The following is a 17,604-nucleotide window of genomic DNA, read 5'->3' as shown; positions in this document are numbered from 1 at the left end:
CTCTCGAACCATCCGTTTTCTGAGAGTTGCCATTGAATGACTTAGCTCCCTTGTCCAAACTGGAGTCATTCCGCTCCATGATTAAAATTCTTGGGGAGAAAATGTAAGAGGATGGTCTTGGACCATGTATTGATTCCTCTGGCCAGAAGAAAACCCCACCAGGATCCCATGGCATAGATGGAAGTTATTCCCTAAAGGGAAGACATATGTTGGGACTTGCCCTAGATGGTCCCAGTTTATATGTGTTTTTCAGGAATAACTATAAATAGCTTCATTTTCACTCACGGAAGTGTTCGAATTTAGGTAATAAATTGCATGGTTACTCTACGCAAAGGAAAAAAATGGGGCATTGTTACCGAAGACAGGGGGGTAATGCTGAGCAGATGAAAATAGAATGAAACTATTAGAAGAAACTGAAGCAAAGTGTTTGCTCCCAATCTCTCAGGTCAAAAGATAAGAATCAGAGTCAAAAGCCCTTATCAGTCTTTTGCTTCTGACTCCAACATAAAATTAACATTCCTATACTCACTCCCTGTGTGTTGAATTATTATGACATTAACCCAATAGTTCCATCTCCTTGTCTTCCTATGTCCTTGCAGCTAAATCCCTAAATGTTCAAGTGTTCTCTTTTGCTGCTGCTTTTTTAGCTTAATTGGTGCCCTCCTGCTTTCCAAAATAGAATGCTAACATCCATTCACCCAGCTGGAGGAGGGTCAGGGTGATACCAGATCCAATATTCCCCAAAGCTTGTGTAGGATGGTTGCTGTGTTCCTGCTGCTGACTAATAATAAGGACTCAAATATCACCTTTTGATTCTGATTTCCTCCGAGAGGCTGTTCTACAAGCATGGGGTCAACTTAAAGGAAAAGGGTTTTTGTCTCCTTTCATTAGTGCACTTAAATTACTTTCTTGCAAACTCTGCTTGTTACCTAAATGTACTAGCACTTATGTTACCTAATTAGCTTTCTTATCAGAATTCCAACCAAAAATAACAAGAAATGTAATAATGATAAGGGATCCTGCCCCCTCAAAACAGATTTCCTTTCGCGCTTTATCTCTTGGTGCTGTTCTGGCTTGTTTAATTAAAGTATCAGAAATTATTAGACTCAAATTATTTCTTGATCTAGTGCTCAAATTCTCCTGAAAAACTGCTTCTTTTGCCTCAGTATTTAAACCTTTATCAGTGTGAGGCAGATGAGTTTCCACACGTAGGCAACAGGATTCATGCAATACAATATAAGTTTGGAGGAAGAGCCTAATTAGCCTCTAAATAATTAGACAAACAAGTCAGATTTGGCTACACTGGGCTACCGAGAACATTTAAATACTTGTGTCTCCTCTCCCGTGCTCCCCCACGTTAATGTGCAAAAAAACCCCATGAAACTTTAGCATGGAGTTGTGAAATTCAAAGCAAAGATCTTATTTATTTTTTCATTAGAAGGGTGGGAGTAAAAAAAAAAAATCACTAAGTTCAAAACACTGACATAAGTTGCATTTAAGGAGGGTAGTCATGTCTGTTATAGACTTTAAAACCACGGATGCGAAAGTATCTTTACATCACAGCTGCGAGAAAGAGAAAACTCAAAGACATACTGGTTATTTCTCTTCAACATATGCTGTGAAAAAAATTCGGGTTGGAATCTGTTTGCTTCTGGTGGAGATGTGTGAGAGGTTCACTTTCTTTGAAGTCGTCTGCAACATGATCCCCTTTTGCACTGTCAAGCTTGGCTATCCCAATTACCAGGCAGCCATTTTGAACTTGTGTTTTATTGGAACTTCAATAATTAGCCCTATGTTTGCGGGATGGCTTGCTGATGTCTGTCTAGGAAGAAACAAGCTGGTATGTGCTTGCTTATGTCTACATTTTCTAGGTGAGTATCCTCTTCTGACTGGATCATTTTGCAACGTAATTGATTTTTGTTAGGATTTTTACTCTTATCCTTATCTTGCTCTGAGTATAAAATGTGATAAATGAAGTAAGAATGTTGTCTCAATTTACTTAGTTCTCTGTATTATTGGAGGGATGCTAGTAAATGCATGTGCATGTGTGTGTGTGTATCCTTTGATACCTATATTGTTGCACTGATTATATTTTATAATAATTATCTCTTTACATATCTGTCTTCTGTATTCCTTCAAACACCCTCTCTTTCCCCCCTCCTACCCCAAGCCCAAATTCGTGACAAATTCTATGTGTAACATGAAGTTCATCTGCTTCACAACTAAGATGAAATGTGCTAAAAAGGTTTCTGAAGTTCATGTAGAATAATTGAAGAATGTTTTCATGAGAAGGTGGTTTTTAATTAGTCATAGAGTAATTAAGATTGAATATGGAGACATGATTTCTAGATTATGAACTATGGCTACATGCTAAATAAATGAATGAATTTAAATGCTGCACTAAGCTCCTTCACATAGAAAAAAAAACAAATATATCTACAAAACACTGGGAGTGAACATATATCTACAAAACTTTGGGAGAGACGTGCTCGTGAGAAATGGGGAAAAATCAAGATTGCTTGATAAGGTATATAAAGTAAGTTGATGAACAGTCTAGAATTTTGGGCTAAAAAGTTCAAGTTGTTCTTCTGGACATCAAGGAGTCACTGAAGATATGATGAAACACATCTGGGAAGTGTTTTTCTTCAGTAAACAGGAGAGGCAACCACAGTGAGAGGTTCAATAGCAGGAGACCAGGATATCCCAGGAGGATGGTCTAGGAGAAGTGTCAATCCAGGAGAGAATATATGAAAAACTATGAAAAACTTGGAAACTAAACAAAAGAACAAATATGGTAGAGAAACAAAAATTAACTCCAAGTTTCTGAGCTGAGGAACTTAGAAAGTTAGTATGTAGTTCACCAATACTACGAAATGGAGCAAAAATGAAGGTTTGGGGGGATAGGGGAGGAGATAAATGAGGAATGGATGGATATCAGGTATTCAATATATCCCCCAGTTTCAGATGATAAATTACCATTCACCATTCATCACTTAGAGTGTGATTCAAACTTATAACTCTTCACTGTGTCAGTTTTGTTAAGTAAAAACAAAGTCTCTGTATGGCAAATATTCACTCAACATTCAACAAATACTCTCCAGTGACCGCTCTGTGACACACATTCTCCCAGGATCTGGGAATGCAACAGAAAATAAAACAGTCTCTCTCTGTCAAAGGTGACTTTCTGGGGCACCTGGGTGACTCAGTGGGTTTGGCATCTGCCTTTGGCTCAGGTCATGATCTCAGGGTCCTGGGATCATCAGCAGGGAGCCTGCTTCCCCCTCTCTCCCTCTGCCTGCCTCTCTGCCTACTTGTGATCTCCCTCTTTCTGTCATGAGATTACAGGCATCTCTCGTTTCTTATATATTTCCCAATTTTGTTAAAATGGACATGATTTGCTTATATACCCTGCAAGAGAAGATAGATCAAATCAAGGGGGGCAAAACTAGCCTCTGGATAAATTAAAACCCATAATGAAGAAAATGTTCACATTTAGAAAAATTATCCTGTCTCCAGAATTGCAGTGACTAACAAGTATGTCAAGAAGACAATCACACAATGCTGCTCCTTTCAGAGGAAAAACCTTATTTAAAATGTGGTTTGGTGATTCAGGTGGTCTATGCCATATTTATTCTCCTTTTTTCTCTGTCTACAGGCACTGCTTTGTTATCTGTGGTTGCTTTTCCCTTGGGAGATTTCTATATAGGCACTCACCATATGATTAACCATATACCAAAAAAGGAGCAGAAGAGGCTGTTTTACTTAGCGTTGCTGGCCATCTGCCTTGGCACAGGAGGACTGAGAGCCATCGTCTGTCCACCGGGTGCTTACAGCCTTAAGGAGCATGGATCCCAAGAACAAATGTCTTTTTTTAACTGGTAAGCACCACTGGCTAGGAGTGCAATGAGCCTTACAACATTCCTCTCCCTCCTGGGATTTCTCTTGTTTGCCCTCTGGTCGCATGTTGATGGCAGTAATTCAGTGTCAAGTGACAATGTGACAGTACCTTGGACAATGATTCAGCCAATAAGTGTGGGAGCCCATGAGTCAGGTACAGATGAATGCAGCTTACCAGCACCTTCTGGAAGCACGCTGATACATTTACCTTCCAAATAAACCAGTGTGAAGTGGCTTGTCATACCCAACAGAAGGTGGCTTTGGAGCCAAACAGCCTCAACTCTACTTAACGCAAGCTGTCTGACCTTAGTAAAGTCGTTTATTCTCTATAAGTTTTAGTTTAATCATTTTTTTTAGATTTTATTTATTTATTAAACACACACACACACAGAGAGAGAGAGAGAGCACAAGCAGGAGAAGTGGCAGAGAGAGAAGACTCCTCACTGAGCAGGGAGCTGGATGTGGGGCTCGATCTCAGGACCCTGGGATCATGCCCCAAGCAGAAGGCGGACGCTTAACTGAACGAAAACAAAGGTGCCCCCTCAGTTTAATCTTTGTGAAGCCTTATCATAATCCCTCTTCTTGGGTTTTATTAGAGGCAATAATATGTGTCTTGCAGGCAGAAAATCTGGCACATAGTAGGTGATCCCAGATGGCAGCTGTTACTAGCCCTGTCTACCCTGTAAGAGGAGAATTGGGCAGAGATTATAAATTCACAGGCAGTGCAGAGAGAAGATAAAAAGGACAGAAAAAGTATTTTACAATTTGTGGAAACATAAACCAGCCTTCTGTTTGGAATCCACTTCACCCTTAACACCTAAAAGAGTTTGTACTCCGTGAAAATCAAACCACCTTCCTGGAAATCCGTTTCTCTCCCAGTGAGTTCTTACACAGTTTTATGCAGTTTTAAGGAACCAGTTTTTATTATCAAATACAAATTCAAGAAAAATTTTTGATCTTAAGGTAGAATATTTGGTTATTATTCATCAGTGAATGTCAAGTACATTTGAGATACATTCTTTTGTTCCCTCTTCTCTGTGAAATGAGTTGTCAACATTTTTCTAAATATTCTGTCTTTCCACCAATGTTAGCAATGAAAAAAATCAAGGCACAGAGAGAATCAGACAAAACGTTTAAAGAAAACTCATATTTAAAGCATTAAATGAGGGGCGCCTGGGTGGCTCAGTGGGTTAAGCCGCTGCCTTAGGCTCAGGTCATGATCTCAGGGTCCTGGGATCGAGTCCCGCATCGGGCTCTCTGCTCAGCAGGGAGCCTGCTTCCTCCTCTCTCTCTCTGCCTGCCTCTCTGCCTACTTGTAATCTCTCTCTGTCAAATAAATAAATAAAATCTTTAAAAAAAAAATAAAAAATAAAGCATTAAATGAAAAAAAAAACTTAGCATAAATAATCCCAGTATATTTAACTATCCAAGGCAGTCCGTTTCTTTCTCTCCTTCTTTCTTTCCCTCTCTCTTTCTCTCTTCCTCTTTCTCTTTCTTTCTTTTTTTTCTTCCTTTCTTTCTCCTTTTCTTTCTTTCTCCCCCCCCCATTATATTACTATTACAAAGCACTCAGGCCAATTTTGGATTCAGTCCAAATGTCAGAAAATAATGCAGTTTTACCAAAGGTGGAAGGGACTCTTTACTTCCTTATAGCAAATTCTGCCTCCTTGACCTGCCCAAAGGAGAAAGAAAAATCCTTCTTTTTTATTCTATTCGGAGGTTTTAATCCTTAATTAGCAACATCATTTTGATTAAATAAGACTCTGGAGGATTAAGACTGGAGAGCAATCAGTTGTTCTGAAAGATAGCTCTGGAGAATTTATTGTACTATGGTCTTAGTCATTCAGAGTTGTGTTTAATCAAAGTGACATTTCTCAGTGTTGATTACAAAGGAGACATTATATGAATGAAATATTTCCTTTGGGAAAAGGGGGGGACTCCCAATGGGTTTGTACTTTAGACCTTTAAGGGGGGATGGGGAGTGGGGTGAAAATGAATTTCTGCAGTGCGAGCAGGACAGAATTTAGGATGAACACATTTCAATGTGGTTTTTTTTTTATTTCCTAATTTCACTAAAATCTCTAATAAAAAGAGATCCAGGGGCGCCTGGATGGCTCCGTTGGTTGAACATCTGACTTGTTTTTCTGCTCAGGTCATGATCTCAGGGTCAAGAGATCTAGCCCACATCAGCTCTGTGCTCAGTGGGGAATGTGTTGAGATTCTCTCTCTCTGTCCCCTTCTCTTCGAATTTCCCCCCCAGAGTCCTGGGATCCTGCCCCACACTGGGGTCCTGGATCAGTGAGAAGTCTGAGTCTCCCTCTGCCCCTCCCTCTGCTCATGCTCTCTCTCAAATAAATAAATTAAATCTTAAAAAAAAAAAAACACCTAGAAATGTGCATGAGGAATCTAAAGTCAAGGTGTCACTCTTGGATGCAGAACTGTCTCGATGGTAAGCTTCTTGAAGGCTGAATCTGGTTGTTTCAGTTTTGGGGTTTTTTCCTAAGTTTATAGTACCAAGCTACAGGGCAATTTCTATGGGCAGCTGCTTTTTGTAATTTACGGAAAAATATATTAACTCTATTGCTCTACATACTTCAGGGGTAGGTGGTTACATGGACAGAGACCTTACGGGGCAGCCTCAAGGCTGACAGGATCCTGGCTCTGTCCCAGAAGTGTTTTGCTTTTCGGCAAGTCCCTTAACCTCTCCGGGCACAAGTCCCTCATCCACAAAATGGGACTATGCTGGACGGCGGCTGCATAGCTCATATATAAAGGATCCTAGTACATAATAGGTATTCAAAATAGGGTAATTATTGTTATTAAATGACAAATCAGCTAAAATCATTGTCTAAGTTCTGAGTGAGAGGGAACCCATTGAGGAGGCTGCCATCTTTAAATGGGCAGCACCATCATTTAAAATCTATTTCTCCATGTCAAAAAAATGCCTCTAGAAAGTACAAACTTGGCTAATATAATGAATTTCCATAGTGTCTTTAAAAACAGCATACCACTTGAATCCGTAACCACTCGAAGGCTGATCCAGTTCTATTTTCAGCACAGATGTCAGATGTTCCTAGTTACAGGACCTTTAATGAGATGTGTCATTGCATCTCTACCACCTAAAGCTTCCCAGTGATTATGTTAAATAGTATAGACTGGAAGTCTCGAGCATTGAAAGCACCACTTCCGAGTAGAGCTGCCAAGTGTAGGTGAGAAAACCACTCCCAGCCAACATTACCATCTGGTACTGGATCTTCCTCAACTACATACCTTCCTGAAAGAATAAAGCTAAACTCCCTGAAACCAAGAGGCATAATAATCTTCCAACATCCTTGTGCCGTTATCTAGATTAGAACCTGGCTCTTCCAGCACTTTCCAAAATCTAAGGTGTGCAATTAAGAGTCACCATGCTAGAGATCATCTAGGTAAATACACCTGTGCAGAATCTTTTCTGGAAGCAAAAAGAAAGGTGGATAATTAAGTCTGTCTATAACCATAATTTTAAATTCTACTGCAATTAACTTCAAATCTTGCTTCCACATTTCTCTACTTACTTCACCTGATAATTTGCATCCAATCTGCATATCATTGTCTGTTCCTAACTAGTTACCAGAGTGAATTATACGTGATTGAAAAGTCCAAATAGAGTATTGGTAGAGTTCTTGAAAAAAAATCTAGAGACTAACTTATTTTATCCCAGAAATTTTGAATATCTGGTACTCAGATTACTGTACACAGTATTTGTCCTACACTAAAATATTCTGATGTTAATACTTGCTTGAACTTAATAACTTTTCTCTTAGGGAAACGCTAGAGGTAAAAACTTACTATCCCACGGAATGTTTTATCAGAAGCTATTTTAACATTCAGTTGAGTGTTGTTCGAAAGCAGAAATTCTCAATCCTAGATTGACATAAAAGCCACCTGAGGACTCTTATAAATACTGATTCCTGGGCCTTGGCATCAAAAATTCCATATATATTGGTATGAGGTGAGATCCAGAGACCAGGATTTTTTTTAATTTATTTATTTATTTATTTATTTAGCTGCCTAAGTAGTCAGATTTAAGAACTACTGCTCTCAAGCTGTTGTCTGGTTTTGAGAATCATTTACAGGCTTTATTTAAAAATGTTTCCTAGGCCCCACCCACAACTGCCAAGATCAGAATATACTGGAAGCATAGCTGGGGAAGGTTTACCACTTTTATCAAGTGCTTCAGAATTTTGAAAACAATTGCAGAGATATAAGGAAAGGGGATACTAACATGGTCTAGAGATAACATTGAAAAGAAATGGGGGGCACCTGGGTGGCACATGGTCATTGGACGTCTATCTTCAGCTCAGGGCATGATCTCTGGGTCCTGGGATCCAGCCCCGTATCGGGCTCCTTGTTGGGAGAAAGCGTGCTTCTCCCTCTCCCATTCCCCCTGCTTGTGTTCCCTCTCTCGCTGTCTCTCTCTCTCTCTGTCAAATAAATAAATAAACTTAAATATAAAGAAAAGAAAAGGAATGGAACTGGACATCATTGGGGTGCACATACTGGATATGAGGCGGCTTTGGAAAGTTTTGACAATTCATAGTGATTTTTCATCCCACTTGGAAACCTATCTGTTTGAGAAATTCCTTGTGAAGAGAAATGAAACATGAATCTACTTAATTCTGTAATAGTAAAATCATAATTTATAAGGTACATTTCAGCCAACAAAATCAAAGCAGTTCACGGAATAATTGTATTAATTCTCAAAATATCATCTGAGTTGCACACTGAGGAATAGCCTGTAAATAGCTTTAAAAAAAAAAATCACTAAACCTTCCAAAATTCTATTTGCATGGGCTCTACCCAAGCTTAACATATCCTACCCACCCACTCTAATAACAACAGACAACTCCTTCTTTACTTTTGCCAAAGTTGTAAGCTTTCAGGAAATACACTCGGAATTCCTGCCTAACATATACTTGTGGAAACCAAAGAACACTGAGGAAAAAAAGAAAGAAAAGCAAATTTCTTATGTGTCTTACTGCTTTTTTTTAAGCCCCACTTGGTCGTTTTTCAACTTGGTAGGTATATGACTAGGGACTTATTTTCATCAGTAAATACGCAGTGAACTAAAGACCTTAAATTGAGGAAATAAGAAAATGATATACAGGAATAACTGTTATGGTTGCAATGTTGGGGGGAAAAAAAGGAGGGAGGATCAGAGAGAGAAAGCGAATGATAGTAAGTTAAAAGAAGAAGAGGCAAGGAGAGCAAGAGAGAAAGAGTGAGACCTATTCCCAAATTTCTTAATTAAAAATTAAAAATATACCTTTTCTAAGGGCACCTGGATGGCTCAGTGGGTTAAAGGCTTTAGCTCAGGTCCTGATCCTAGGGTCCTGGGATCGAGCCCCGCATCGGGCTATCTGCTCAGTGGGGAGCGTGCTTCCCTTCCTCTCTCTCTGCCTGCCTCCCTGCCTACTTGTGATCTCTGTCTGTCAAGTATATAAAATCTTTAAAAAAAAAAAAAATATATATGTATATATATATATATATATACATATATTTTTTTTCTAAATCATGCTGTCTGTTCACCAAAACCAACACTCTTCTTTTATTAGATGCCTTTTCTTTATCTGTACTGTTGAAAAAAATTATAGATAAAAAGCATCTAGAACTGCAAAATTTCCACTTGCTTCTTTTTTCTCTAAATTCATGGCCACCGGAGTATTCTTTGAAGTACTTCTATAGGTCTATAGTGATGCTGGAAGAAGCAACCATTGTCAACCATGACCCACCAGGAAGTCAGCACCCAAGTGTGTCCTTGACTATTCTAAACAGTTCAGAGAACAGTTCAGAAGAACAGTTCAGTTCTTTTTGAAGAACCACAAATCCCCTAGTGAATTATCTCAATATTGTTCAATGCAGAATAAAATATTTTCCCTGAACTCTGTACATTGTCTCCTGCTGCCATGAAGACCCAAGAGTTTGCCTTCCCTCTTGGCATCTTCTCAGGTTAAGAAAAACCAGTTTAAACCATTTTACCTAAAATCACTGAAAATAAATCTGAAGTATGTCAAAATGAGACAGCCTAAGAGATGACAAACTATAAGAGTGAGTTCAATCATGATTACTAAATAAGTAAAGGTGAATGTTTAAAAGAAAAAAAATCTCAAAAAGATTGCTGAGATTTGCAGCAACAAGTTTTCTTTCCCTTATTTGTATTCAATGCCATAGAATCACGGAGACCAAAAAAAAAAAAAAAAAAAAAAATTAGACTTACATGTACTCCCAGTTATTTGCAGTTCCCAGTCTGTATTTAAAAGTAGACTAAAGAAACATATTTTTACTGCTGCTTTCAATTTTCCTTAATCACTGGTATTTATTTTGTGTTAGTGCTTTGCTCTTTGACTTTCTGTGTGAGAGGTGCTTTATATACTCAATTTGCTAGTGAGCTATGAGATGAAAGGAGTCTTAATGGTGAGTTTGAAGACTGTGGGTTTTTATTTCTTTTATTTTTTTTTACAGTTGATACATATACAATTTCACCCTTAATTATCTATGGCTTATCCTGTCCATGGATCAATAAAGACATATATAAAACATGCCTGTACTAGGTAATTCTTCCAGAAAATTACACAATCAAATAGGTTGGATGGCATTTGTTAAAATACATTTAGTACTTGGTGTAAAATCTCTTCCTATATGAAGCTATTCAACACTATCATTCTTTTGTTTCTAACTGCCTTTTACAAGATTGAAGTCTTGGAGTAATTGTAATTTTCCTTGACCCTCTTTAGAGTGATTTAGTTTACATCACCATGTGGTGTTCCGAGGAGCCACACAATGTCCTTTGGATTTTCTCAGCAATATTGAACATTTAAGAAAAGTGTTTTCCCGGCGATTGAAAGAGCCATAACACTCCTGCAGCTCCAGCTTCTCTTAGTTACATGAGCCGCAACTCAAGTGTGCAGCTTGCAGCAGCACGACAGGACGGCCCGAGACTGAGCCCAAGAGCTCTGTCCCCTTGTCCTACAAAACTTGAGCTTTGTGTCTCACTGGCACTGTGACAAGTTTCTGGTGGTGGGTTGTAGTAAACCAGAGTCCTCAGCATGGCCATGTTGGATGTTTGATTACTTTCCTAGGTCAATTATGGAAAATGTTTTTATACGTTGTTGTTGGATCACGTGATTTTTGTGAGATGCCATGTTATTCGTCAATTACTTATTTACTATCCCTATATTGTGATCCTAGAACCATGTTATGTCCTATGGAGACAGAGAACAAGGCGTTCCTGTCAGGAAGCCTGATAGTTTGTGAGAAGACAAAACTAACAAAAGTGAAATCATTGCAGAATGGATTATCTTAGAAGTTCATCGAATTTCTATTCAAGAGAATGTTGAATAAAGGAAAAGAGGCTAGACACGGAACTTTAGTTTAGTGACAAAAGGTATAAGGATGGGGTGCCTGGGTGGCTCAGTTGGGTATCTGCCTTAGGCTAAGGTTATGATCTCAGGATCCTAGAATCAAGCCCTATGGCAGGCTCCCTGCTCATTGGGAAGTCTCCTTCTCTCTCTCTTTCTGTCCCTCCCCCAACTCCTGCACTCTCTCTCTCTTAAATAAATACATAAATAAAATTCTTAAAAAAAAAGTTTTAGAGGTGAAAATGAGCAACTATGTTTATAGGACAGAGAAGGCACAGGGCTAGCTGGGCACATGTCTCCTTTCCAAATATACGTCACAAACCTCTCTCCCTCTCTCCCTTGATTTTGCTAACCGCAGTCCAGTTCACTTCTAACCCTCCTCCAGGCTACAGCAACTGTGATTAGTCTTACCAGGCCCTGACCATGCATAATCTACATGCACAGACCTCACATGATAATCCTTTCTTTTTTCCATTTAAAAGCACATCATTTCAGCCCCAATGTCAATCGCCTTCAAATGGCTTCCCAATATACTAAGAATAAAAACCAAACTCTTTACCATGGACTTCAAGGCCTTGCGTGATCTGAATCACACTTAGCGCGGATCACGTCTCCAAATGGTCTATTCCTTGCTCACCACGCTCTAACTTCCTTGCTCATTTTGTTTCTGGAAACAAGATTGAAGAAAAGTGAAGAATATGACAACGTTAGCTTAGCACAGTGCAGCTCCAGTGTGTGTTCTCCATTCAGTCTTCACAAGAAACCTGTCTGGAGGGTATGATCCCTACTTTAAAGATAAAGACCCAGAAATCCAAAAGCCTAAGACACAGATCATGTGATTATCAGAATTTTCACTCAAATTCATGTCTTTTTTTTTTTTTAAGATTTTATTTATTTATTTATTTGAGAAAGAGACACACAGAGAGAGAGAGAGAGTGAGCCCAAGCAGAGGGGAAGGGCAGAGGGAGAGGGAGAAGGAAGTTTCCTACTCAGGTGGGAGCTCGATCTCAGGACCCCGGATCATGACCTGAGCCAAGGCAGATGATTAACCGACCAAGCCACCCAGGTGTCCCGAATTCATGTCTTTTTGAGCATCATTCCAAGAGAAAGAAACAATATTTATAATTAATAATATATAAAATTTGGCTAGAAGCATGAGTGAAAGGTAATTTCTAATGTTAAAGCTTGTATTTATGAGGAAATGGCGGTGTCATGAACTTGATAATAGGAAAGAAGTGTAAAAAAGACAAGTTAACCTCTTAGAGGCTGCACCAGAACAAGGGCTCCTACTCATGCCTTTGCAACAATGCAGCTGTGAGAATTCCCTTGAAACCATAAAGGTCTCCAAGGCTAAAATTTCTCCTCTGAAACAGAGATGGAAAGTTTTTGTGATCTTGGGTTAGGGAAAGATTTCCTAGATACAACAATAAAAGCACGATCCTTAAGAGGGAAAAAAATAATAGTAATAGGCTTTTGTCAAAATTAAGAACTTAAAGCTCTTCAACAGACACTGCTAAGAACTGAAAAGACAAGCCACAGACTGAGAGAAAATATTTACTAATCATACATTTGATGAAAGACTTGCATCCAGAATATATAAAGAACTCTTAAAATTCAATAATAAGGGTGCCTGGGTGGCTCAGTGGGTTAAAGCCTTTGCCTTCGGCTCAGGTCATGATCCCAGGATCCTGGGATCGAGCTCCGCATCGGGCTCTCTGCTCAGCAGGGGGCCTGCCTCCCCCTCTCTTTCTGCCTGCCTTTCTGCCTACTTGTGATCTCTGTCTGTCAAATAAATAAATAAAATCTTTTTAAAAATTCAATAATAAGAAAATAAACAACCTAGTTTTATTTTAAATGGGCAAAAGTTTTGAACAGCAATCTCACCAAAGAAGATATACAGATGGATAAAAGCACACGAAGAGATGCTCAATATCACCAGTCATTAGGGAAATGCAAAATAAAATCACAATGGGATACGAACACACATCTATTAAAATGGCTAAAATTTAAGACTGATCATATACCAAGTACTGGCCCAAGATGTGGAGGTATTAAAACTCTCATATCTATGTTGTAGTTGATGCAAAATGTTACAATTACTTGAAAACCATTTGGCAATTTCTTAAAATGTTAAATGTTCATCTACTGTATCATCTAGCCCTTCCATTCCTAGGTTTTTTTCAAACCCTAATTGTGTTGTTACATGGCAAAAAGTGAAGGGATTTGGCAATGTGACTAAAGTCTCTAGGGGTGCCTTAGTGGCTCAGTCATTAAGCATCCAAGTCTTGGTTTTGGCTCAGGTCATAATGTCAGGGTTATAGGACTGAAAACCTTGGGCTCCTTGCTCAGCAGGGAGTCTGCTTGAGGCTCTTTCTCTCTCCCTCTGTCCCTTCCACCACTTGTGCACACACTCTCTCTCCCTTTCTCGCTCTAAAATAAATAAAAACTTTTTTTAAAGTCTCTAATAATTTGATTTTTAAATTAATCAAAGAAGAGATTATCCTAGAATCCTGGATGGGCCTGATCTAACAAGGTTGGCCCTTTAAACCTTAGTGATAATGTTATGTTCTAAAACTTAGGTCTTATTAGTGTTTACCCAACTGAAAAATTTACCAAAACTCATAAAACTATATATTTAAGCAGACATTTTATTGTATTTAATTTTACCCTAATAAATTTTTTAAATTAATGTTAAGACCCCTCCTCTGCCATGGGACTCTAACAGCATGGGCTTAGACCCAATGAAAGGATGAGAGATATAGATTATTTCCCCCAAATTACAAACCAGACTACTGCTATGGGTACGTAGTTGTAATACTATTCATCAGGAAGAGGTACTGAAAGTTTTATTCAAACGACACTCATTTCTTTGGTTTAATGCATGGTCTGGGTATAACCAAAGTATTCCTCAGTTTACTCATATTTTGAAGAGTGGAATAAATAGGAAGATTCAGCTTTTTAACCATGCAGCCTTTCCCAGATTTATTAGGCATGTTTGATTAAGTATTGTTTATGGCTTCTCTAGTGCCACAACACATAGTTGAGCAGTTGCTGTAGAGATGGTATGACCCTCGAAACCTCAAATATTTACTATGACGCCCTTTGCAGAAAAAGTTTGTCTTTAGATAACGCATTCTCTCCACACGTGTTCGAAAAGGAATGAAACAAAGATAACAAAACTGATAAGACTCCATAGCTGATATGTGCACAGTTATTAAGAAGTCTAATAAACAGGTGTGCCTGACTGGCTCAAGTGGTTAAATGTCTGCCTTTAGCTCAGGTCATGATCCTGCAATCGAGCCCCATGTTGAGCTCCCTTCTAGTCGGGGAGTCTGCTTCTTCATCTCCCTCTGCTCCTCCCATTGCTCCTTGTCTCTCCTTCTCTCTCTCTCTCTCTCAAATTAAAAAAAATCTTTTTTTTTTTTTTAAAGAAGTCTAAAATAATACTGACAAATTCTAGTTCAGCTAACAGGCCACCACTTCATAGCTTACATCTAGATCAAAGCATTAAAATTAACTATTGTTCTCTGAAGTAACTCAATGGTCTTTTTATTTCTGTCTGTCTGTGTATCACAGGTTTTGCTGGATCGTGAACCTGAAAGCAACTGTTGTCTTTCTGGGAATATCTTACATCCAGCACTCAGGGCCTGGGGCCCTGGTTCTACTCATTCCCTTTATGTCTACACTTATGGCTTTGATAACCCTTCATATGATGCACTGTGACTTGATTTATCAGCCAGAAAAATGTAAGTAAATCACCCTTCACATTAATTATTTGATTTTGATGATTTTCTTGATCTACTTGATCTTCTTCATCTTTGATCCCCTGTAACTTCTCTTTCAACTCACAGGGTTTGTAGAGTCTGCCAGTTGCTACACTTGAGAGCAGCAAAGTCTGTAAGAATATCAACAATCTCTAAGATCTTTTAGGTTTCCCTTGTTCAAATCAGTTTAATAATTGGATGTTTTAAACAAAAACAAAAGTAGGACAAAAATCCCATATGCACTCTCCGCTTCAACTATCCTCAACTCCACTCACTCTCTCCCCATCCCACCTGGTGATTTTGAAGCACTAATTAAGTATTACAGCATTTCTATATGAATGAAATGATTCAGTCAGAGAAAGACAAATACCCCATGATCACATCCCTCAGATGTGGAATTTAAGAAAGGAAACAGATAACCAAATGGGAAGGGGGAAAAGACAAAAGGAGGGATGAGGACAAACCACAAGAGACTCTTAAAGATTGAGAACAAATTGAGAGTGGATGGAGGGAGGGGGTGGGGTCAGGCTAGGTGGGTGATGGGTTTTAAGACGTGCTCTTACTGGGTTGAGCACCGGGTGTTTTATGTAAGTGATGAATCACTGAATTCTATTCCTGAAATCTATATTGCACTTTATGTTAGCTAACTAAAATTTAAATTAAAAAAAAATTATAGCATTTCATTTGTGTGCAAGTGTGTAAACGACATACTTTAAGAAAAACCATATTCACAATGTCATTATTACATACACACACACAATGAAAAGGGAGAGTAGCGGCTCACTGTTAAAATCTGTTTCCATTTTTGAAATGTGTGTATTTTGTTTACTTCTAATCCACATAGGTCCATACATTCCGAATAGCAGAAATGCCCCTTACATCATCTATATTCCTTTCATTTCTATCTCTTTTCAATTTTTTTTAAAGAAATCTGAACATTCCACAGAGCATTTCTCGTAGTCTGAATTTCATGGATTACATCCACATGTTGTCAATGCAAGAGATGTTCCTCTTTCTTAATTCCTTTTAATTGTCTGAAAGACCTACATGCTTGATCAGATTAAGATTTTTTTTTTAAACAAAATTCCTTCATAGATGGTGTTATGTACTTCAATGAAGAGGAGAGATGTCTGATTATCTGTTTTTACAGTATCAGCACCCACTGATGATTTCTGCCTAAGTCCATACTCCACTGTGGGTTATAAGGCAGTGATAGTCCATATTTATGCCTCCTTTATTAGCTGAAATAATTCTATGAAGAGAAATCTCTCCTCAGTAAGTATTCAGGTATACAGAGGTACAGTTTATATAAGAAAAAGAAAACAAATGTTTAATTCTTTTACTCTATTTTTAGGCTTTAGTATCTTCCAGAGGTAGACCTGTTGGATGATTTCTTTAGAAAAATTATTATTATTAATTTATAGACTTAAAATTTTTAGTAAGTTTCAATCCACCGCAGTCATCAGTGCTTGGATTATTCCATATTTGGGCAGTGAGATTCTCTTTGAGTTGGTGTCTGAGTCTTTCAGACACGTGTCTGTTGTCTTTTGTGGCTTCCTTGCTTTCTGATATGCCAGCATATTCTATGGTCATCATTTCTTTCCCTGAACTTGGAATCATCTCCTCCAAAAAAAAACGGTGTTTCCTTTCCACGGATGTTGGTAATTAGAGACTATAATTATGGCCATGGGGATGCTCAATGCTACTTAGTCTATCATGGTTCCTAGACTTTTCTGTGGACAAAGCGAGAAAATGTTATTTTTTTTTTCTTTCTAGAATAACATACATTTTGGATTATACTAATAACTTAATCAAAACCAGTGCTGAAGGATTTTTTCTTATCCTATCAAACTCAGATCTTTTTCTCTTATTTCCTAGGCCAATAATCCCAGTTCTCAATGACAACAATAATCCACACATTTGCTTTATCTCAAAGACTCAGTAATCTTAGCCTGACACTGGCGCCCCCCATATGGTTATCGAAAACAGTTTCAAGATTCTTGCACTTTTTCTTTTCTTTATTTTATAATCCCTAGGAATGTACACCAAAATTATTATGTCCTAAAGTTACTCATACTTTCTCTCTGTGTGGTTGTGTCAGTAACTTTATGTAAAATTAAATGTATTTATTCCATTTTTCTTTATACTTAGACATATTTTTAAAATTTAATTAAGTCTTGGGAATAGTTTCATGTATCTAAAATTTATGTAGAAAACAAAGTCTATTTATATTCCTATATCCTTTCTTATTCCCTTAGGTGTCCATTTACATATTTTAAAGAATTATCTTTCCATTTTTGTAATAAGGGAAACTATTAAAATTTTTTATGTGTGTGTATATATGTCTCCATGTATGTATTTACTTCCCTCCTTATATAAGCAAGAGCGTATTATTCACTCTTCTCACCTGCTTTTCTCATTTAATGTATCTTAGGGATTGCTTCATAATTGTATATAAAAATGTGCCCCATTCCTTTTTATAGCTGCTTGGCTCTCCATTATGTAATGAACCAGCTTCATATTGATGTTTATTTTACCAGCCTCAT

General features: G+C 38.1%; 1 protein-coding gene across 1 annotated transcript in view; it reads left to right on the top strand.

Annotated features, from left to right (window-relative positions):
- Positions 1–1,510: 1,510 nt before the first annotated feature.
- Positions 1,511–17,604, top strand: part of SLC15A5 (solute carrier family 15 member 5) — a 77,595-nt gene continuing 61,501 nt past the window's right edge. The window contains exons 1-3 of the mRNA XM_044226872.1: positions 1,511–1,871; positions 3,656–3,878; positions 14,871–15,040. Of these exons, the coding sequence (XP_044082807.1) occupies positions 1,511–1,871; positions 3,656–3,878; positions 14,871–15,040 (754 nt within the window). The remainder of the gene's footprint in view (positions 1,872–3,655; positions 3,879–14,870; positions 15,041–17,604) is intronic.

Source organism: Neovison vison, chromosome 12 (assembly GCF_020171115.1).
Source record: "Neovison vison isolate M4711 chromosome 12, ASM_NN_V1, whole genome shotgun sequence".
In the NCBI taxonomy this organism is placed as follows: Eukaryota; Metazoa; Chordata; class Mammalia; order Carnivora; family Mustelidae; genus Neogale; species Neogale vison.
The sequence above is the reverse complement of the archived record's forward strand: the minus strand, read 5'-3'. Positions and strand labels throughout refer to the sequence as shown.